At 48.8% G+C, this 24146-nt stretch overlaps 1 protein-coding gene across 1 annotated transcript in view; it reads right to left on the bottom strand.

Moving 5' to 3' along the window:
* The window catches only part of LOC147080799 (protein VAC14 homolog), a 30050-nt gene extending 6173 nt beyond the window's left edge, over window positions 1–23877 (bottom strand). The window contains exons 1-7 of the mRNA XM_085981088.1: window positions 23858–23877; window positions 22831–22981; window positions 8504–8671; window positions 6911–6973; window positions 3009–3116; window positions 2243–2352; window positions 47–153 (exon numbers count right to left, since the gene is read on the bottom strand). Of these exons, the coding sequence (XP_085837214.1) occupies window positions 47–153; window positions 2243–2352; window positions 3009–3116; window positions 6911–6973; window positions 8504–8671; window positions 22831–22981; window positions 23858–23877 (727 nt within the window). The remainder of the gene's footprint in view (window positions 1–46; window positions 154–2242; window positions 2353–3008; window positions 3117–6910; window positions 6974–8503; window positions 8672–22830; window positions 22982–23857) is intronic.
* Between the last annotated feature and the right edge of the window lie 269 nt (window positions 23878–24146).

Genomic DNA, 24146 nt, shown 5'->3' with positions numbered 1-24146 from the left:
AGCGGGGAGGAGAAGAAAAGGGAACAGAGGAGGAAGGGAGACTCACCAGAGGCCTGGCAGTGGATGACCAAGATGTTGGCCATTTCAGCAAACTTGACACTTGAAGGGTTTTTCTTGATCTCTTTCAGAAACTCAACGAGGACAGTCTCGCACCTGGAAGTAAGTTAAGAATAAGTTATCCGGATGGAACTTGCTGAATAAGCTGCAGCAAGAAAGTGGTAAATACAAAACCATCTCACCCTGAGCTCCCAATGACAGAGCTGCTCAAGATAGCAAACAACCCAGCCGTACAGATCAGGAAGGCCCGAAGAACAATCGGCAGCCTTTGCTGAGTTAGCTGATGGCAGCCAGGCAGGTATAGAGATACAACCACTGCCTTTTCAGTGACCCCGATCAGAAAGGAATAAATGTCCAGGAACCCTTCTTGGAAGTGCTCAGTTGGGAAGCAGGATTGAGTTTACAGGGTTAGGCTCCAATGTATCCAGTGGTCAACCTGATTGCTGGCAAATAAACAATGGCAACTTGGGTAAGGCACCAAAGGGCTGCCAATTCACCAACAAAAGGCAACACCTTCAACGGGAGGAGGGAAGAAGGTTTCACGGGTGGGGGGGGGTGGAAAGAGGAGAAAGGTAATCTTGCTCTTAATTCAGGAGTAAGAAACACGTTCAGCCCACTTGCATGAACTCCTTATGAAATGTTCACGAATTGATGTCGACAAGTCGAGTACCAGTCATTTTGATTCTAGCATATCTTTTAGTGAATTAAGAGGGTGGTTTATTCACTGTCCAGCCAAGGCTGGGGAATTGAGCGACTTCTCCAATCTAGTTGCTCACTGGTTGACTGTGAAAGCGAACAGTATATAAATTATGAGGACACTTTCTCACACTTAGAAATTTAACCTCTGCACACAAATAGGGACCAACATGATCTCTCGCCCATGACCTCCAATAGCTGCTTCTTCAGGTTATGTAAAAAATCAGCCTGCAAAATGGTGACACTGCCTTGAGCTGTGGTCATGGTGTCTGTAGCTAGAACATGACAGATTTCTGCAGCAATTTCACTACTTGAACAATGCTGTACACAACCCATAACTGGCTCCCAAGAACCTAGCTCTTGGCTGCATCAACCTCAATGGACTGCATATGGGCAAGCTCTATCCAGCAGGCTTGGTTAAGTAGCCATCCACAGCTGAAATGTTTCCTATAAGCAAGGCTGCCTATCTCAATTATCTGCTGCTTCAACCCTTTAACCAGAGCAACTGGTGCTTTGCCTGTACAAGAAACTTGCCTTACTTTGTCTCCACCTAGACGGCAACCAGTGAATCAGCGGAGCGACACAACCTAGCCCGACTGGGCAGGATGCCACAATCTAAAGGAAGTCCTCCCAATTCTTTTTGCAGCCTGCCAGGCGACAGTGAAGGGAACCCCCAGAAAGCTTTGACTGGTAGATATACCCACCAGATCCAACAGTGCATCATTGATCATCCTTGCCCTATGTGCAAGCTGGACCTTCAGGTGTAAGTTAACTCAAACACTGTGATCATCAAATAAGTAAGTATGCTGAGTTAGCACTCTGACCAAGGCTTCCAGTTGAAACACGGAGGATCTACTTGGAATAGAAATTCCTCCTCAATTTCTGCCTCTTTCATCACTCCCCCATTACTGAAAAAAAAAAGAGGCATTCTTGTCCTGGGCAAAAAAAAAAACCAACAGCCTTAGGCAAAACCAAATCTGTTTAGGATGCCAACTGCTACCTACATTAGGATCAAGGCTAAAGCTCTGAAAGTGGACCCACCCGAGCCAAAAACCATGGCTGGTACCAATTTTTACAAAGGCGGTCATGGTCACATGCCAACAGAGCATCACCGCCTAAGGGCATCAAGCTGAACAAGACCTTAACAGACTATCCTGAAAGAGGCTCTTTAACCCATGTGCTGCTGTACTTGGATGAATTCTGGCTTTGGTTGACCACTACTGGAGTCAGTCACTTCTGACTACAACTCAACATCAGAATAGACTTGGATCAACTGCATTTCAGAATGTGCAGTAACTGCTTCAGATAGTGCTGGGGGGATATCGGCACCACACCTTGATGCGGATGCTGAGCATCTGACAGGAGTGTGTTCCAAGGACCACTAACATCCCACACCTGGATGAATACAAAATTCACAAAGCTTAAGAGAATGGCTCATCTATGGCACCTTGCTCACAATGTGCACCGACTGCAAATCACGCACACTTACATTTTACGGATCTCTTTACTGTTGTCTCCGAGGATCTGAAAGAGCCCATCCAGGATTTCTGGCAGGTAGTCAAGCAGGTTGATGTCGGGAACACATTCCAATACCAGAATCTGCATAGAACGCCAAGACAGAAAATAGTACGAGAGCAAGCAATGCTCAGAGTAGCCCCACCTCAGCCCCGAAAGGTGGTCTGGCAGCTCATTCAGAAATCAACCCAAACACAAGAAACTGACCTGAACGTATCAGTGAACTTTAAAGTGTGGAAAAATCTGCGCAGAGATTAGATTACAAGCAAGTTCCCTTACGTGTATAGACCTGGTCACCAACGTTCCCCCTAAGGTGCCCGCACCAATCAGGAGGTCCCGCGCAGACCGCACACCAGCCGCTGCCAGTGGAAGATATCGCGCATGTGCAGCCGCAGAAAATTTGAAGGGACCTCACACGAGAAGGAAATTAGAGGGAACATTGCTGGTCACTAATGTGAATACAGGAACTTGCTGCGTAGCGAGACAAAAATGCTTAAGAGTGGTAGTGAGGACATAGATCCCATTGGGTAGCTCTTGCAGAGGACACGGCTGTAAATAATACATTGACGAAACCTCAGCCAGAATTTGGAGCCCAAATTGGTGATGCCGGCATGGCAGCAGAAATGTTACTTGCCTTCCAATTAGTTTTAAAATGCCCGAGCCACTGATTCAATCTGCTGCTGATTAGCGTAAAGCTCAACTCCTTTCACCGAAGACCAGGAATGTGTTTTGGAACTCACCCAGGAGATGATGAATTGCCTTGCATACTGATTGTTGGAATAAATTCGCTCTCTCAAGAGAGGGACAAAGGCCACAAGGTCAAACTTGGAACTTTCTGTGACAATGTCCTGCGAGATGAGAAATTACACCAGCATTAAATCATCCATCCTGGACAAAAGTGTTATTGGCTCGGCAGTTGCAACATTAAACATTTCATACATACAGTGCAACGTAAAACAACTTCACACAATTCGGTGCAATAGGAATCACTATGTACATTTACTAACTCAGAAACATATCATGATCAAAAACTGCATGTGTTGGTCAGAATATCCGGAGTGAAACTTCTGTTGGGAGAGTCTTGCCTGAAATTGGCTGAGTGCTCGTGAGGAGGAATTAAACATAACATAAGAAATAGGAGCAGGAATAGGTCACTTGGCCCCTCGAACCTGCTCCGCCATTCAAGAAGATCATGGCTGATCTTGGGCTCAAAGCCACTTCCCTGCCCGCTCCCCATAACCCTGCACTCCCTTATCTTGCTAAAATCTGTCTATCTCCACCTTAAATGTATTTAATGACCCAGCCTCCACGGCTCTCTGGGGCAGAGAATTCCACAGATTTACAACCCTCAAAGAAATTCCTCCTCATCTCAGTTCTAAAAGGGCGACCCTTTATTCTAAAACAGTGCCCCCGCATTTTAGATTTCCCCACGAGGGGAAACATCCTCTCTGCGTCTACCTTGTTGAGCCCCCTCAGTATCTTATATGTTTCAATAAGATCACCTCTCATTCTTCTAAATTCCAATGAATATAGGCCCAACCTGCTCAATCTTTCTTCATAAGTCAACCCCCTCATCTCAGGAATAACCGAATGAATTGTCTCTGAACTGCCTCCAATGCAAGTATATCCTTCCTTAAATAAGGAGACTAAAACTGTACGCAGTACTCAAGGTGTGGTCTCACCAATACCCTGTACAGTTGTAGCAGGACTTCCCTGCTTTTATACTCCAACCCCCTTGCAATAAAGGCCAACATTCCATTTGCCTTTTTGATTACTTGCTGTACCTGCATGCTAACTTTTTGTGCTTCATGCACAAGGACCCCCAGGTCCCTCTGAACTGTAGCATTTTATAATCTCTCTCCATTTAAATAATAATTTGCTTTTTTATTTTTCCTGCCAAAGTGGATAACCTCGCACTTTCCCACATTATACTCCATCTGCCAAGTGTTTCCCAACTCACTTAGCCTGTCTATATCCCTTTGCAGATTCTTGGAGTCCTCTGCACAACTTGCTTTCCCACCTAAATAACAACAGAAAATGCTGGAAAAACTCAGCAAGTCAGGCAACATCCGTGGAGAGAAATTTGAGTTGACGTTTCGGGTTTGACCCTTCTTCAAAACTGGAGAGAAAAGGAACTAGATCGAAGGCAGGGCTGCGATCGGACAAAAGAATAAAAGAACCAAAAGAAGTAAAAGAGATTAGAAGCTAGACGAGATGGTAATAGGCTGTGATTAGGTGTAAAGTGTACTGGCAGGGCAAAAGATAGCTGCCAGGTGTGAGAGAGAAACAAAAGGAAAGGGGGGGGGGGGGGGGGAAAGGAAAGGAGTGGAAAAATATAAGTGAAAATGAAATAGGGCCATCTTTGTATCATCCGCAAACTTGGCTACATTACACCTGGTCCCTTCATCCAAGTCATTAATGTAGATTGTAAATAGTTGAGGCCCCAGCACCGATCCCTGTGACACCCAACTAGTTACCGTTTGCCAACTGGAAAATGACCCTTTTATCCTGACTCTCTGCTTTCTGTTAGTTAGCCAATTCTCTATCCATGCTAAAATATTATCCCCAACTCCGTGAGCTCTTATCTTGTGCAGTGAGACTGGGTTTGAAACACTTAGCACCTGTACTATAGATAGGCTTGGCCCATATTTCATACATATTTTTGGATAAGACATTAAACTGAGGCCCCGTATGTCCTCGCAGATAGACGTGAAAGATCCGATGGCACTATTTCAAAGAGCAGGAGAGTTCTCCCCGGTGTCCTGGCCAATATTTGTCTCTCAATCACCATCATTAAAACAGATTATCTGGTCATTACCACATAGGTTTGTGGAACTTTGCTGTGTGCAAATTGGAGTTTCCTACATTACAACAGTGACGACACATTAAAAAGTACTTAATTGGCTGTAAAACACTTTGGGACGTCCCGAGGTCATAAAAGGTACTATACAAATGTAAGTCTTTCTTTTTTCTATCGTATAGCTGGCAAACTAACATTGCTCCTTACATGCTGAAAGCAGAAGCCAAAAAAATGTCAACTCTCCTCTTGCAAACATTCGCTCAACTCTAGCCTCAAATGTGTCTCAACAGAACAATGGTGGCAGGGAAGCAATTTAATTGTGCCCTGCATGTTTCAGTGGATAAACTACAAAAAACATGAGCACCAGCCTTGTGGACGGCTAAACCCTCCAGCACAGTTGTGTACACTTGCACCTTATTGGTGTTTGAATTAGGGCCACGGTATTTTCAAATTTTGCTTTCTAATTTCCATTGTTCTTCAGGGGTAGACCTTCTTCCAGCCACTTGTCTATAGCTCCAATCACACTTGGATAAGGTGCAATCTCAAGTGATTGACCAAGAAATGTTGCGGCTCATTGCTTCCCTTTTTGGAGCACCAGCAGCTTATTTCTTAAACTCAAAGTGCCACCTCCTGCAGGGCTGGGATGGCCGAGATTCTTTTCTGGGAGCATGCGTCAGGGCAGTTAAATCTCTTGATGAAACAGGATGACTTAGCATTTCAAACTCTTACACCAAGAAGTTGGAATGCCCACCTCAAATATCCTTGTGGCACTTCGGCAGGCCCAGAAAGGGTTGGATTTCTTCCCAACTTTGTGCGCCAAGTGTGTTATTCACTTTACTAGCGCTGGCTATAATGAGCACGGGGACAGCAAGTCATGGCCTGGCACATCACTACATTAGCAACAAAACAGCCAGTGGCAGTGCGCCAGATTACAACTCAGCTCAAGGCAACGTCCCTGCAATTTCCTATTCGTTACTCTATTTCATGCCAGTACAAACTGCAGCCACACAAGAAGTCATTTTGCTACCTGAAAGAGACTGCCCACCTCCAGGGCTTAATGAGCAACACAGCACATTACTGACTGTGCACTGCAAGACAAGCAAGCAACAGGCCATAGTCCCTATATCGGCAAGTAAGACTGCAAATGCAGATGGAATTAGATGCTTCACTGCCCATACCCAGGACAACTCCCTAATCTTCTTCAAAAAAGTACCATGGGACCATGTACTTCCATCAATAGTTAATAGTTTCTATAATATCTTACTCCTAAAAGGGTATTGCCCAAATTGCTCTTCCCCTCTCACCCCTCATTTGGATTTGAAGGCTGGGCAGGTGTAGACACAATAATAAAATGACGGGAAGAAAACACACCTTCAGCCTTCCTCTTGTGTAATGTCACAGCTGGACTTCTCCAGAAGTGAAAAGTGTTGAGAACACACAGCGAAGGAGTAGGATTTCGAGTGAATCATGTGCTCCATTTTAAATGGATCTCGGATATGAAAAGCAAAGTGAGCCCGGTACACTGAACACTTCAATGGATCCCCTTGTGTTACAAGCAGGACGTCCATATGGATTTCAGGATGAATGCATTACTTGATACGGTACAAAGTCATAAGACCAGAGGTCCCATGCTTGATTGTTGGTCTGTAATGCTAACAATTCAATCTCAAGCAAGACAGCTGTCGACTTGGGCAAAGTGGGGAGGAATTATTTTTATATATAAAAGTCAATCCAGGTTGTTGTTCAGTGACACCTTCTGGAAAGTGTCCATTCACAATCCCACACTCCATTCACAATCCAACGCACCACAACATCTGTCCAGCAGAGAATGGAGATGCTTACCTTTAATAACCGGTCCAGCAATTCAGAGCCACTTTTGACATTGGGATCTGGATCTGCAGCCAACTGTATAAAACAGAGACACATTACTCAGAGCAAACACTTGTCAGGGGTATCATTTTACTTCCAGCATGAATATCCCAAAGCAGTAAGGTACAGAAATTAAATGACCCTGATAATTCCAGGGATGAGAGGGCTTAGTTAGGAGGACAGCCTAGAGAAACTGGGGCTTTCTTCATTAGAACAAAAAAGGATAACGAAACATCTGATGGATGTGTTCAAATTTGATTGGTGAGACAATAACTAGAGGGCATAACTGATCCCAAAAGAACGAGAGAGGTTAGGATTTATTTCATTTATTTTTTAAATGCAGAGGACTGGTAAAACATGCTCAACTGAAATAGTGGTGGAAGTAGAATCCATAAGAGCTTTTAAAATGGATGAGGATAAATATTTGAAGAAGAAAACTTTAAGAGGATATGGGGAAAGGTCAGGTGAATTGGACTACATGGAGGGAGCTCTGTGAATGGATGGAGAGCTCCACCTAGCTTTCTGACTGGTCCCTGCTAACCATGTGATATGATCAGTCACATGGCTCAAATGGGCCAATCAGAATCTGAATTACAATCCCACTCAAACACAGAAGGCAGCTCCTACAGTTCTGCACCAAGTGAAAGTTTAACTAAGTTGAAGTACCTGTAAACATTTTCCAAGTCAAGTTCCAACTGAAGTTTTAAATAAATTGAAAGACCGGGCCTGCTCAAGCCCTGAGGCCCTCAACATGTCTGGGACTCGGTGAACAAGCCCAATCGGGGGCACCATCTGCTAAGGCCTAATCAGTTCCACATTTTTCTTTTACATCTAATTCCATCTGCAAGAGATCCACTTGTGCTATTAAAAATACAAAGCTCATTGATTTCCTCCATGGAGGTACAATCAATATTGGGTTAGTGAAACAGTGCCAAGGACCAAATGAAGCTGAATGGGAAACCGTGGCTTTCACCTGTGGTCCCATCAGCCAGTCTCAGAGTGATGATGATGGGAGACAAGGGCAGGGAGAAGAGAAGCTGCAGAGCCCAGGGATTTGAATCCTCAGCAGAGTGTGATTTGGCCAGGCCATTTCAGCTTCATTTCACCAGTGATCCCTCACTCAGTTCATTAACAATAAAAGGGAAAAAAAACAACTGTGAAGGAGAGGGAGGGCGGGAGATGGGAAAGGCTGTAATCAGGATGGTGCCAGCAAGGTGTGTTTTTTCCCTGTTGTGACCGCTTTCTCCACCCCCACCCCCCTTGCTGGTGACCACCCCCACGATGCCTCCCCCCCTCCATTCTGTATTATCTAGACAGGTACGACGAGCAGGACAAAATGGCAAATGTACAGAGCTTGCTTCAAAAATAATTCCCTACTATAACTAACCCTCACTCCCACCTCAATATTGCAGTATAGCATTCTTGCCACCACACACTCCTGCAGGTCAGTTTTTAGCCACCTAGACGATGAATGGTTTAGTTTGTCCTTTTAAATAAAGATTATAAAGAGACTAGATCCATGTTGGCGTGCTGGCTGTTCTGGTTTATCAATAGGTACATAATTACCTTGCTAAGACCGTTGAACAGTACATTGAAGTGAGGAAGAACCGAGCCCCTGGCCACCTTCACAATGTTGTACAGGGCCTCGCACGCATAATAACGCAATCGGCTATCAGCATCGTTGAAACACGTCAAAACCGGTTCAATCAGTTCCTTCAGATACAAACCAGAATCCTGCAGGGAAAATATATACACATTGAACAAACATCAACAGGGGAGACCACATGCACACTTTAAACATGCATGATTTAACACTAACTTTCTGATTTCCTCTTCTGGTGGCAATTACATGAAGTTCCACAGGACTAGATGTCCTCTGGTGCCTCATCAAGCTGGTCTTCCCTCGTGTGCGAGTGTGGATAAAGTGTCCCATCAGCACAAGCTTGGGAACTCAGACTGATCTTTCCCCTATCCACCCTAGTTCAGGGGAACTGAGGCCAACTGTAGCTTACCAAACTGCTGCCTCGGCTGAGATGAGGTAACATAGCATAGTTCCAAGAATTCAACTTGGGATCAGGTAATACAGCGCAGACCAGTACGCGATTCTGGGACCTCTGGGTCAGTCAATGGTGCTTGTGACAAATTATTCATTGGACTGCCCAATAAATTGCACTTTATCCTAGTTTTACATTCACCTTCCCTCCCTACATAAGACAGTACTACATCCACACCCTATTCCAGTATCTCATAGTCCACCCACCACCACCCCAGTGCCCTGCCTGCCTCCCACTCTCCCTATATATCCCATTATATCAACCCCCAAATATCCCAGGATCTTCCCCCACCCTCCCTATACCTCCCAGCATCAGCCCCACCCTCCCTATACCTCCCAGCATCAGCCCCACCCTCCCTATACCTCCCAGCATCAGCCCCACCCTCCCTATACCTCCCAGCATCAGCCCCACCCTCCCTATACCTCCCAGCATCAGCCCCACCCTCCCTATACCTCCCAGCATCAGCCCCACCCTCCCTATACCTCCCAGCATCAGCCCCACCCTCCCTATACCTCCCAGCATCAGCCCCACCTTCCCTATACCTCCCAGCATCAGCCCCACCCGCCCTATACCTCCCAGTATCGCCCCACCCTCCCTATACCTCCCAGCATCAGCCCCACCCTCCCTATACCTCCCAGCATCAGCCCCACCCTCCCTATACCTCCCAGCATCAGCCCCACCCGCCCTATACCTCCCAGCATCAGCCCCACCTTCCCTATACCTCCCAGCATCAGCCCCACCCGCCCTATACCTCCCAGCATCAGCCCCACCCTCCCTATACCTCCCAGTATCGCCCCACCCTCCCTATACCTCCCAGTATCGCCCCACCCTCCCTATACCTCCCAGTATCGCCCCACCCTCCCAATACCTCCCAGCATCAGCCCCACCCGCCCTATATCTCCCAGTATCGCCCCACCCTCCCAGCATCAGCCCCACCCTCCCTATATCTCCCAGTATCGCCCCACCCTCCCTATATCTCCCAGTATCAGCCCCACCCTCCCTATACCGCCCAGTATCAGTCCCACCCTCCCTATATCTCCCAGTATCGTCCCACCCTCCCTATACCTCCCAGCATCAGCCCCACCCTCCCTATACCTCCCAGCATCAGCCCCACCCTCCCTATACCTCCCAGTATCAGCCCCACCCTCCCTATATTTCCCAGTATCACCCCACCCTCCCTATACCTCCCAGTATCAGCCCCACCCTCCCTATATCTCCCAGTATCACCCCACCCTCCCTATACCTCCCAGTATCAGCTCCACCCTCCCTATATCTCCCAGTATCGCCCCACCCTCCCTATATCTCCCAGTATCACCCCCACCCTCCCTTCCTACATATATCTCAGCTTCACTCTTGCACACATGCTGTTTCTATATCCAAAGTTACTGCCGAGGCCATTGCTAGCAAAAGCTACAGTAACTGGATTCAATCCAGCTGGGATTGAAGTCTGAAAGATTTATAGGATAGCAAAATACTGCAGATGCTGGAAATCCAAAATAACAACAGAAAATGCTGGAAAAACTCAGCAGGCCAGGCAACATCCGTGGAGAGAGAAATAGAGTCAATGTTTCGGGTCAAAACCCTTTGTCAAGACTGAAAAAGCACAAGAAATGAAACAAATTAAAAGGCCAGTTTGGGGGTTGGGAGAGAACAAAAGAGAAGTGAAGAGACATTAAGAGGTATTCAAAACAAGACGAGATGGTGATAGGACTAGTGGAGACAAAAGACGGCTCTAGATTAGGTGTGAAATGCGCTGGCAGAATGGGAGACAGCTGCCATGTGGGAGAGAAAAAGAGGGGAGGGGCAAAACAAAGGTGTGGATAAAAAATAAAAGTAAAAATGTAATGGGGGCCGAGGTTATGATCTGAAATTGTTGAACTCGATATTGAATCCGGAAGGCTGTAAAGTGCCTAATCGGAAGATGAGGTGCTGTTCCTCGAGCTTACGCTGAGCTTCCGTGGAACAATGCAAAAGCCCGAGTACGGTGAGGTCTGAGTGGGAATGGGGCGGTGAATTAAAATGACAGGCGACCGGAAGCTTGGGGTCATCCTTACGGACTGAACAGAGGTGTTCCGCAAAGCGGTCACCCAATCTGCGTTTGGTCTCCCCAATGCAGAGGAGACCACATCATGAGCAGCGAATACAGTATACTAGATTGCAAGAAGTACAAGTAAATCGCTGTTTCACCTGGAAAGGGTGTTTGGGGCCCTGGACAGTGGGAAGGGGGGTGGTATAAGGGCAGGTGTTGCATCTCCTGCGCTTGCACGGGAAGGTGCCGGGCGAAGGGGAAGGGGTGCTGGGGGTGGTAGAGGAGTGGACTAGGGTGTCTCGGAGGGAGCAGTCCCTACAGAATGCTGAAAGGGGAGGGGAGGGGAAGATGCGTTTGGTGGTGGGATCACGTTGGAGGTGACGGAAATGGCGGAGGATGATCCGTTGAATGTGGAGGCTGGTGGGGTGAAAGGTGAGGACAAGGGGAACCCTATCGTGGTTCCGGGAGGGAGGGGCAGGGGTGAGGGCAGAAGTGCAGGAGATAGAACCGACACGGTCGAGGGCCGTGTCAACCACGGTAGAGGGGAAAAGGAAGACATGTCGGAAGCACTGGTGTGAAAGGTGGCATCGTCGGAGCAGGTGCGGCGGAGACGGAGAAACTGGGAGAATGGAATAGAGTCCTTACAGGAGGCGGGGTGGGAGGAAGTGTAGTCCAGGTAGCTGTGGGAGTCAGTGGGCTTGTAGTGAATGTTGTTCAATAACCTATCCCCAGAGATGGAGACGGAGAAGTCGAGGAAGGGAAGGGAAGAGTCGGAGATGGACCATGTGAAGGTGAGGGAAGGGTGGAAATTGGAGGCAAAGTGAATGAAATTGTCTAGTTCCGGGCGAGAGCAGGAAATGGCACTGATACAGTCATCAATGTACCGGAAAAAGAGGTGAGGGAGGGGACCCGAGTAGGAGTGGAACAAAGAGTGTTCCACATATCCCACGAAAAGGCAGGCATAGCTAGGACCGTTTATAAGATCATCAGGTAGGTTATCAAAAGGGCAGAGAGCTGGCGCAGGAATGATGGGCTCAGTGAGAACACAAAGAGACAGGCCACTGATCCCAGCAGTGAGGGGGAACTGATTATAAATGGAGAAGTTTCCCAGCTTAACACCAAGGAGATAGAATTCAGCTCATCCCCCATCATTACCAGTAAGTGATCCCAGTACAGCTTCCACTCAAATCTCAGTCTTAATCCTAACATTTGAGGAACTAAAAAAAATCTCATGATGTAAGAATTCTTTCCGTGCACAGAATGAGGTTTATTTATCCATTAAAATTCTAAACAATCATCTGTTATGATCTTTCATTTTATGACCTTGGATCTCCAGTAATCCAGGACCCAAACACGATTAGCTCTGAATTTTTGTTAGAGCTTAAACTGTGTACCACTAAAAAGAGCTTGTTTTTGATCGTCCCCACCCAACTGCTCGACAATGTTCCCTTTAAGCTGTGCAGCCAAGCAGCGCTCTAGGTCCCGTGCAGCCGGCTCACCTGCTTTTCACTGGAAAAACCGCACATGCGCAGTATTTTAAAGGGGCTGTGCAGCTTGTTAAAGGGGTCGCACTGCCCCAAAAAAAGAGGAAACATTGCTGCTCGGGTCTCACGGTGGCCTTGTGTAAACTGCCTGCCTGATTGCCACAGTATTGTACTGTAATTCCACGGGAGCAGGCAGACAATTACAACTCTCGGAAGTATTGCACACACGGAAACAGTTGGAAATGCGGTGGCCCAAATTAAATTTGCAACTCAATCCCCATGCTCCAGACAGAAGGGGAGGGTCAACTTCTTCCAGGTATTTCCACCATTAACTTTTTTTTTTTATTCGTTCATGGCATGTGGGCGTCGCTAGCAAGGCCAGCATTTATTGCCCATCCCTAATTGCCCTTGAGAAGGTGGTAGTGAGCCAGCTTCTTGAACCGCTGCAGTCCGTGTGAAGGTACTCCCACAGTGCTGTTACGGAGGGAGTTCCAGCGACGATGAAGGAACGGCGATATATTTCTAAGTCAGGATGGTGTGTGACTTGGAGGGGAACTTCCAGGTAATGGTGTTCCCATGCGCCTGCTGCCCTTGTCCTTCTAGGTGGTAGAGGTCACGGGTTTGAGAGGTGCTGCCAAAGAAGCCTTGGCGAGTTGTTGCTGTGCATCTTGTAGATGGTACACACTGCAGCCACAGTACGCCGGTGGTGGAGGGAGTGAATGTTTAAGGTGGTGGATGGGGTGGCGATCAAGCGGGCTGCTTTGTCCTGGATGGTGTCGAGCTTCTTGAGTGTTGTTGGAGCTTCACTCATCCAGGCAAGTGGAGAGTATTCCATCACACTCCTGACTTGTGGTGGAAAGGCTTTGGGGAGTCAGGAGGTGAGACACTCAGCGCAGAATACCCAGCCTCTGACCTGTTCTTGTTGCCACAGTATTTATGTGGCTGCTCCAGTTAGGTTTCTGGTCAATGGTGACCCCAGGATATTGATGGTGGGGGATTCGGCAATGGTAATGCCGTTGAATGCCATGGGGTGGTGGTTAGACGCTAGCTTGTTGGATATAGTCATGGCCTGGCACTTAAGTGGCAGGTAACATTCGCGCCACCCATCAGCCCAAGCCTGAACATCATCCAGGTCTTGTTGCATGCGGGTATGGACGGCTTCATTATCTGAGGAGTTGTGAATGGTGCTGAACACTGTGCAGTCATCAGCAAACATCCCCACTTCTGACCCTATGATGGAGGGAAGGTCATTGATGACGCAGCTGAAGATGGTTGGGCCTAGGGCACTGCCTTGAGGAACTCCTGCAGCGATGTCCTGGGGCTGTGATGATTGACCTCCAACAACCACAACCATCAACTGAACAATTTTATGGGTAGGTTTATTGTTTTTTTTTCAGAATTGAATTTTTTCTGTATGTTTGGTAATATAAACATCCAGCTGTGTACACTAACCTGAACAACTGAGAAAATGCAGTGAAAAACAATGAAATAATGTGAATTATTTAACATGAGTACACAGTTTGCAGGCACTTGCTGGTTCACGCTTTGAAGGAAAAAATTGTGGACTTGGATTGGTTTGTTTTGTGCCAGTTGCTTATCAGTCATTGGTGCATCTTGCTCCCGTTGATTCTTTCCCGGTTAGTCATTGGATATTTAATTGATAACTTGACGAGCAATTATTTGAGCCAGTCATGGTTTTTGGCTAATAGACAGATGGCCCGGAATACGCGGTCCTGATGACGGCGAACTGGCAGTGTCAGTCGTCATTTCGCCTTTGAAACTGACTGGATCTTCAGGATTTGGCGCATGCCTTTGAAATAATTGACTTGGACACACGCTAGATGTCGGAGCTTTAATTACCCTAGTTGATACTCCACAAAGGAATTCTCAGGTTTGGAACACAGTGGTGATAGTTTGCGGCTAATCTGGTCCATGTTACATTTTTGGGCGTTATGCTAGTTTTTAGGCTCAGCATCACTAACAGCGCCTGTAAGCGGACTCTGTGTCCCCTATGATCTGAAGTGTGCCCTTTCCTGCTCAATATCTAGGTAAAGGATAGCAAGACCCAGCAATTCAACAGAGAACCTGTATCGCTATACGTTCTGCCATGCAATTCTCCTCAACCTCAGTAGGCAGAACGAGGAAACACTGCACCAGACTGAGCTTAAGCTTGATATACCTATCAATTCATCCAATGAAAAGCGACGAGTTAAGAAAGTAACTATAGGTTTTTATTGGCTAAATAACAGAGCCCACCCTCGTGGGTGATCGGATCCAACAAGGAGGAATACCAGCCAGTCGACCACCTTTATACCTGGGCAGGTAGGTGGAGCCATGGGCGGAGTCAGCAGTGGTCAGCCCAGGTATAACAACGTGACAAGAGGCGACCTCGTATAGTGATACTCTATGGTTATCACTGTTCACACTGTTGTAACGATATAACAGTGATAACTATAGTGTAACGATAGTGAACGACAAAAGTGGTTTACCACATTCACCCCTTGTTTAGATTTGAGTCCGGCAGGGTGATGTGTACTACCAGTTCTGGTATGTCAGTCTGTCCGGAGGCCTCGTAAGCCTTTCCGATCGTCGCAGCGGCGGTGTTGCATTCTCCGGTGGTGATGCTGGTGTCTGCATGGTCGGCAAGGGCTCGTGGGGTTCCGGCATGCCGTCTACCTGAGCTGGAATCGTGGGGGGGGGGGGGGGGGGGCGGTGAAGGTGGTGTCTCCGGAATGCCCGAGGGTGCGAGGTCTCGCAAGGAGACTGTGTCCTCCCGCCCGTCTGGGTATGCCACATAGGCGTACTGAGGGTTGGTGTGCAGGAGGTTCACCCTCTCGACCAGGGGGTCCGTTTTATGGGCCCTCACGTGCTTTTGCAGCAGGACGGGCCCCGGAGAGGTCAGCCAGGTTGGTAGTGTGGTTCCCGTAGTCGACTTCCTGGGGAAAACAAACATTCATTCATGGGGGGTGGCGTTAATGGCGGTGCAAAGTAGTGACTGGATGGAATGCAGCGCTGCCGGGAGGACTTCCTGCCAGCGGGAGGCCCTTAGACTTTAAGGCTAAGAGGACGGCCTTCCATACAGTCGCGTTCTCTCTTTCCACCTGGCCGTTCCCTCGAGGGTTGTAGCTGGTGGTCCTGCTTGCAGCAATACCTCTTGCTAGTAGGAACTGGCGGAGTTCCTCGCTCATGAAGGAGGAGCCCCGGTCACTATGTATATAGTTTGGGAACCCGAACAAGGCGAAGAGGTCGTTCAGGCATTTAATGACCGTGGTACTGGTCATGTCTGGGCAGGGGAAGGCGAAGGGGAAACGGGAGTACTCATCAACAATGTTGAGGAAGTACACATTACGGTCAGAGGACGGGAGGGGCCCCTTAAAATCGATGCTCAAGCGCTCAAAGGGGCGGGTGGCCTTGATCAGGCTTGCTCTGTCCGGCCTAAAGAAATGCGGTTTGCACTCGGCACAGGTCTGGCAGTTCCTGGTCATGGTCCTGACCTCCTCGATGGAGTAGGGCAGGTTGCGGGCCTTAATGAAGTGGTAAAGTCTGGTGACTCCGGGGTGGCAGAGGTCGTTGTGGAGGGTCTGAAGTCTATCAATTTGCGCGTTGGCGCATGTAATTCGTGATAGAGCATCAGGGGGTTCGTTCAGCTTACCTGGCCGGTACAAGATATCATAATCATAGGTGGAGAGTTCGATTCTCCACCTCAAGATCTTGTCGTTCTTGATTTTACCCCTCAGCTTGTTATTAAACATAAAAGCGACCGAACGCTGGTCGGTGAGGAGGGTAAATCGTTTGCCTGCCAGGTAGTGCCTCCAGCGTCGTACAGCCTCCACAATCGCCTGGGCCTCCTTCTCGACCGACGAGTGTCGGATCTCAGGGCCCTGTAGGGTCCTTGAGAAGAAGGCCACCGGCCTCCCCTCCTGGTTAAGGGTAGCGGCTAGGGCGAAGTCGGATGCATCGCTCTCCACTTGGAAGGGGATGGACTCATCCACCGCGTGCATTGTGGCCTTAGCAATGTCTCCCTTAATGAGGGAGAAGGCAGCGCACGCTTCCTCCGTAAGGGGGAAGGATGTGGACTTCATGAGGGGTCTGGCTTTGTCCGCGTAATTGGGCACCCATTGGGCATAGTAGGCGAAGAGCCCCAGGGTTCTCTTCAGCGCCTTTGGGCAGTGGGGGAGGGGTAACTCCATGAGGGGGCGCATTCTTTCGGGGTCGGGGCCGATGAGTCCGTCCTCTACTACGCAGCCGAGGATGGCAAGGCGTGAGGTGTTAAACACACATTTCTCCTTATTGTAGGTGAGGTTCAGCCGTTGGGCCGTACGGAGGAATCTCTCCAGATTAACATCATGGTCCTGCCGGTCGCGGCCGCAGATGGTGACGTTATCTAGATAGGGGAACGTGGCGTGCAGCCCGTTCTGGTCAACCATCCGGTCCATCTCCCTTTGGAAGACCGAAACCCCGTTGGTGACGCCGAAGGGAACCCTAAGGAAGTGGTAGAGGCGGCCATTCGCCTCGAAGGCGGTATACTGGCGGTCCTCAGGGCGGATAGGGAGTTGGTGGTAGGCCGACTTAAGGTCGATGGTAGAGAATACTCGGTATTGTGCAATCTGATTGACCATATCAGATATGCGGGGAAGGGGGTATGCGTCCAGCTGGGTGTACCGGTTTATGGTCTGGCTGTAGTCGATGACCAGGCGGTTTTTATTGCCGGTCTTAACGACCACGACCTGGGCACGCCAGGGGCTGCTGCTCCCCTCGATGATGCCCTCCTTCAGGAGACGCTGCACCTCAGAGCTAATGAAGGCTCTGTCCCCGGCGCTGTACCGCCTGCTCTTGGTAGCGACGGGTTTGCAGTCGGGGGTGAGGTTAGCGAACAGGGAAGGTGGCGGGACCTTGAGGGTGGATAGGCCGCAGGTGTTACGCGGTGGGCGGTTTAAAGGCTGCTGGTTGTCGACTGTGAGTGGGGGGAGGGGTCCGCCGTATGCTAGAGTGACGCTTTGGAGGTGGGATTGGAAGTCCAGCCCTAGTAAGACGGCAGCGCAGAGCTGGGGGAGGACGAGGAGTTTAAAATTTTTATACTCCGTGCCCTTAACCGACAGGGTCACGACACAGTAGCCGCTGATGTCTGTGGCGTGGGACCTCGATGCCATCGAGATCCGGTTGCGCGTTGGCCGGACAGTGAGGGAGTAGTGGCTCACCGTGTCTGGGTGGATGAAACTCTCCGTGCTTCCGCTGTCGAACAGGCAGGTCGTGGCGCGGCCGTTTACTTTGATGTCCATCATGGACTTGGACAGGTGGTGCGGGCGGGCTTGGTCCAGTGTGACGGAGGCTAGTGTGTGGCTCAGCGAGCTGCCGTAGTCTGCGGGTGAGGCGGTGGTCGAGTCCGGAAGCGAGGTGGCGGTCGAGCGTGGAGGGTAAAATGGCGGCGCCCACGAGGTTGGACAAAATGGCGGAGAAGATGGCTGCCCCCACAACTCACGAGGCACTGCTGGTGTCGGTTGCCTGGATCAAAGATGGCCGCCCCCATGACTCTCACGTGGGGATGCTGGCATCTGTGGCCTTGATGGAAGATGGCCGCCCCCACAACTCGCATGAGGCACTGCTGGCCTCTGTTGATCTCTGTTGGCCTCTGCAGGCCTTAGCAAAGTGGCCTTTCTTCAGGCAGCTTGAGCACGTCGCGTTTCTCGCTGGGCAGCGCGCCCTAGGATGTTTCGCCTGGCCACAGAAGAAGCAGCCGGCGGCCCGATCGCGGGGGTCCGAAGTCGCAGCCGGTACCGGGGGTGGCGGTCCCGATCGGGTCCGGGACGCCGACGCAGAGGTAGGTCCCAGGGGCGGCGCTGCGAGGGGTATCGCGGTCGGGGTCGGTCCAGAGTCCCAGGGTCGCAAATTACTGTACCTGGAGTACGCCTCGAGGTCCCGATGGGCCACTTCTAGGGAGCGAGCGAGGGCTGCAGCTGTGTTCAGGTCAAGGTCCTTTGCTTCAAGAGGTCTTTGCCGTGCGTAGTCGGACCGCAGGCCTTTCACGAAGGCATCGCGGACATTATCTTCAGTATTTTCTGCCGCTGATACCGCTTTAAAGTCACAGTCCCTGCCGAGTGCTTGTAGTGCCCGTAAAAATTCATCTACCGACTCTTCTGGCTGTTGCGGGCGGGATCTTAGGAGGTGTCTGGCATACATGGAGTTTACCGGGCTCCGGTACTGTTGTTTCAGCAGGTTGATGGCGGCTTCGTATGTTTTAAGGTCCCGGATGAGTGCGAATACTTTAGGGCTCACTTGGGCGGTCAGAACTCTTAGCATGGATTTCTGAGGCACGCCGGATTCTCCCAGGTAGGATTCGAAACAGCTCAGCCAGTGTTCGAAGTCGAGGGCTGAGTTTGCTGCCTGTGGGTTTAGATCCAGGTACGGTGGTCGGAGGGCTCGCAGCCAGGCTGGCTGCTGTGGCTGTTGTAGCTGGGCGTCTGGCTGGTCGTTTGACTGGTCATTTGACTGCTCAAGTGTCGACATTTTAAAATTTAGCCAATAAAATTGATATACCTATCAATTCATCCAATGAAAAGCGACGAGTTAAGAAAGTAACTATAGGTTTTTATTGGCTAAATAACAGAGCCCACCCTCGTGGGTGATCGGATCCAACAAGGAGGAATACCAGCCAGTTGGCCACCTTTATACCTGGGCAGGTAGGTGGAGCCATGGGCGGAGTCAGCAGTGGTCAGCCCAGGTATAACAGCATGACAAGAGGCGACCTCGTATAGTGATAGAACAGTGTGAACAGTGATAACCATAGAGTAACGATATAACAGTGATAACTATAGTGTAACGATAGTGAACGACAAAAGTGGTTTACCACAAAGCTATAAGCTTATTCAAATTAAGCAGGTAAGTGAGCAGCATTCAGTTGCATTACAGTAATTATAAACATCATTATTCCTCTCAATTCAGCAGTAAAGATGCTTGCCGAGTTGTCTTTCAACTTCTGTACACAAAGGGTAGCAGAAATCTGGAACTCTCTCCCTCAAAAAGCTCTTGAGGTTTGGGGAGGGGGGCAGGGGGTGCAATTGAAAAATTCAAAACTGAGACCGATAGTTTTTTTGTTGGGTAAGGGTATTAAGGGATATGGAGCCAAGGCGGATAAATGGGAGTGGCGATACAGATCAGCCATGATCTAATTGAATGGCTTGAGGGCTGAATGACCGACTCCTGGTCATATGTAACATAACTAGATCCCTGAATCCAGCTCAGACCTCCTGCTATTGGCAGACTGACTTTTCAGACAAGTTCACCCACAGAGGCAACCTTCACATTTCTTTAAAGTTGTAAGAGAGACAAAAAAAACCTGCATTTCCTCGTATTTTAATTAAACAGTTAGGCATTCTTTGACAAAGACATAGTTGTAATTGAGCAGGATAGCTTGGGCCATTAAAATAATTACACATTAAACTTCCTACCGTGCATACCAGCCATGGAGTTACCAACTTACACTTGATGCATATTAAATGACCTTTGCTGGAACAGAAATGTGTATTTCTGTGCTCTGCAGACAGCTCACAGAAGCCAGTTAGTCATGTGTGTCTGAGGGATTCAAATCAATAATCTAATATAGACAAAATACATTCATCATCACACACTGAAGTCCACAAGGTCTCATTCCTGTAAGTAAACACAGCTTGAGCTCAGAGTTTAATTGCTGTTTGCAGAGGGATTTTGGATGCTGAAAGACGCTTATAACCTTCCAGCACCAAGTGGCAAAAATCACAGCCTGAAATGACTCTTTATTTTAAAAATACTGTTAACCATATTAAATAAAGACCTGCATTTATATAGCACCGTTTAAGACCATAGATGTTCCAAAGAACTTGCAGCCAATGAAGTACTTGTGGAAGTGTAGTCATTGTTGTAATGTAGGGAAACATGGCAGCCAATGTGTGCACAACAAGATCCCTCAAACAGAAATGAGATAAATGACCAGATAATCTGTTTTAGGTGTTGGTTGAGGGATCAATGTTAGCCAGGACACCAGGGAGAACTCCCCTGCTGTTTAACATCTTATCCAAAAGATACATATGAAATGTAACCAACAGATCTCCCATTGTGTTTTTTTTTATTCATTGATGGGATGTGGGCGTCGCTGGCTGGCTAGGCCTGCATTTAGTGCCCATCCCTAATTGCCCTTGAGAAGATGGTGGTGAGCCACCTTCTTGAACCGCTGCAGTCCATATGGTGTAGGTACACCCACAATGCTGTTAGGGAGGGAGTTCCAGGATTTTGGCCCAGCGACAGTGAAGGAACGGCGATACAGGTCCAAGTCAGGATGGTGTGTGGCTTGGAGGGGAACTTGTAGGTGGTGATGTTCCCATGCGTCTGCTGCCCTTGTCCTTTTAAGGTGCTGTTGAAGGAGCTTTGGCGAGTTGCTGCAGTGCATCTTGTAGATGGTACACACTGCAGCCACAGTGCGCCGGTGGAGGGAGTGAATGTTGAAGGTGGTGGATGGAGCGCCAATCAAGCGTGCTGCTTTATCCTGAATGGTGTCGAGCTTCTTGAGTGTTGTTGGAGCTGCACTCATCCAGGCAAGTGGAGAGTATTCCATCACACTCCTGACTTGTGCCTTGTAGATGCTGGAAAGGCTTTGGGGAGTCAGGAGGTGAGACACTCGCCGCAGAATTCCCAGCCTCTGGCCTGCTCTTGTAGCCACAGTATTTATATGGCTGGTCCAGTTCAGTTTCTGATCAATGGTAACCCCCAGGATGTTAATGGTGGGGAATTCAGCGATGGTAATGCCATTGAATGTCAAGGGGAGATGGTTAGAGTCTCGCTTGTTGGAGATGGTCATTGCCTGGCACTTGTGTGGTGCGAATGTTACTTGCCACTTGTCAGCCCAAGTCTGAATGTTGTCCAGGTCTTGCTGCATATGGTCAGCACGAGTCAGAGGGATCACTGTTGTAGACAGTGGGGGTGGGGGAGCAAAGCAAATGCTGGCGTATGTATTGAGGGGAAGGGTGAACACCTCCAGTAAAAGGGCTTGGAAAGAAGGTTGAGAAATCAAAGGGTCATCATAGAAACATAGAAGATAGGAGCAGGAGTAGGCCATTCGGCCCCTCGAGCCTGCTCCGTCATTCAATGAGATCATGGCTGATCATCCAAATTCAGTACCCTGTTCCTACTTTCTCCCCATATCCCTTGATCCCTTTAGCCTTAAGAAATATATCCAACTCCTTCCTGAATATATTTCATGAATTGGCCTCTACTGCCTTCTGTGGTAGAGAATTCCACAGGTTCACCACTCTCTGGGTGAAGAAATTCCTCCTCATCTCAGACCTAAATGGCTTGCCCCTTATCCTTAGACTGTGACCCCTGGTTCTGAACTCCCCGACCATCGGGAACATCCTTCCTGCATCTAGTCTGTCTAGTCCTGTTACAATTTTATAAGTTTCAATGAGATCCCCTCTCATTCTTCTAAACTCCAGTGAGTACAAGCCCAATCAACCCAATCTCTCCTCATACGTCATTCCTGCCATCCCAGGTATCAGCCTGGTGAATCTTCGCTGCACTCCCTCCATGGCAAGAACATCCTTCCTCAGATAAGGCGACCAAAACTGCACACCATACTCAAGGTGTGGTCTCACCAAGTCCCTGTACAACTGCATCAAGACATCCTTGTTCCTGTACTCAAACCCTCTCGCTACGAAGGCCAACATACCATTTGCCTTCTTAACTGCCTGCTGCACCTGCATGCTTACCTTCAGCGACTGGTGCACAAGGACACCCAGGTCTCGTTGCACTTCCCCTTCTCCCAATCTATTGCCATTCAGATAATAATCTGCCTTCCTGTTTTTGACACCAAAGTGGATAACCTCGCATTTATCCACATTATATTGCATCTGCCATGCTTCTGCCCAATCACCCAACCTGTCCAAAGCATACTGGAGTTTCTCGGCATCCTCCTCACAGCACACACGCCCACCCAGCTTTGTGTCATCTGCAAACTTGGAGATATTACATCTAGTTCCCTCGTCTAGATCATTAATATATATTGTGAATAGCTGGGGTCCAAGGACCGATCCCTGCCTGCCACTTGGAAAAAGACCCGTTTATTCCAACTCTTTGCTTTCTGTCTGCCAACCAGTTCTCTATCCAAGTCAATACCTTGCTCCCAATCCCATGTGGCTTAATTTTACATGTTAATCTCTTATGCGGGACCTTATCGAAAGCCTTCTGAAAGTCCAAATACATCAGTATCATCAGACTGGAGCGGATTAAATAAATCTGAAATAATCAGTTTACAATTTATTTTGAGCTGTTACTGCATCACATGGCGAACACGTTACCCACCTTGCCAAGAGCGATGGAGCAGGCGGCAAGGCCGATGAGCCCACCTTTACGGCTATGAGGATGCTGCGACAGTGCAAATTCTTGGGACAGGATCTGGATCACGTGTTTGATTTGCCCGATGTTATTCTGTGCTACGAACTCTCGCACCAACCTGAGGACAAAAATCTAGATTTGTTAATTGAACGGAACTGTTGTTCTTCCTCCCCTCCCCACCCCATTCCCTTCCTCCCTGAAGGTGTTACCTTCTCACTAGGGTATGGATTTACCATCTCCCAGTGCCCTTCAGTGCACCTGCCAAGTGACCGTACCTCATGTACAGGTCCACGCCAGAGACTTGAGCACAAGATCAGACACAGTTGCTTTAATGCCCTCTCCCTCGGTCCAACAGTTTTTTAAAAAATTCATTCCTGGGGATGTGGGCATCGCTGGCAAGGCCAGCATTTATTTCCCATCCCTAAGTGCCCTGGAGAAGGTGGTGGTGAGCCGCCTTCTTGAACCACTGCAGTCCATGTGGTGAAGGTACTCCCACAGTGCTGTTAGGGAGGGAGTTCCAGGATTTTGACCCAGCGACAATGAAGGATCGGCGATATATTTCCAAGTCAGAATGGTGTGTGACTTGGAGGTGATGAGGTGGGAGTTGCTGCAGTGCATCTTGTAGATGGTACACACTGCAGCCACGGTACACCGGTGGTGGAGGGAGTGAATGTTGAAGGTGGTGGATGGGGTGCCAATCAAGCAGGCTGCTTTGTCCTGGATGGTGTTGAGTTTCTTCAGTGTTATTGGAGCTGCACTCATCCAGGCAAGTGGAGAGTATTCCATCACACCCCCTGACTTGTGCCTTGTAGATGGTGAAAAGGCTTTGGGGAGTCAGGAGAGACACTCGCCACAGAATACCTAGCCTCTGACCTGCTCTTGCAGCCACAGTATTCATGTGGCTGGTCCAGTTAAGTTTCTGGTCAATAGTGACCCCCAGGATGTTGATGTTTGCTCACATTTACTGTCTCAGCTCACACACAAGTGAACTTACCAAAGAATGCTGGCCCCCATGGCCCCGTTTCTCAGCGGGAGCGACTCCCCCCAGGAGATGGAGGGAGAAAATACCAAACTGGGAGGAACGCTTCGATTTTTGTTCACAAGCACAAATGGAGCCTTTTACCATTGCTCACACCGAGACCTAAGGTACTGCAGGGGGGCTTCAGACAGAGCCAATGAGTGAGCATGCTTCTAAATAAACAGGCCTCCCGTCGCCTTCTCGAGAAAGTACCAGTGGTTTTTTCATCAAAGTAAACAGCCTTGATTTAAATTAACTTTTCGGG

This window comes from Somniosus microcephalus, unplaced genomic scaffold, assembly GCF_052327205.1.
Source record: "Somniosus microcephalus isolate GS21.2 unplaced genomic scaffold, FLI_Smic_1.0 scaffold1135, whole genome shotgun sequence".
Lineage (NCBI taxonomy): Eukaryota > Metazoa > Chordata > Chondrichthyes > Squaliformes > Somniosidae > Somniosus > Somniosus microcephalus.
The sequence above is the reverse complement of the archived record's forward strand: the minus strand, read 5'-3'. Positions and strand labels throughout refer to the sequence as shown.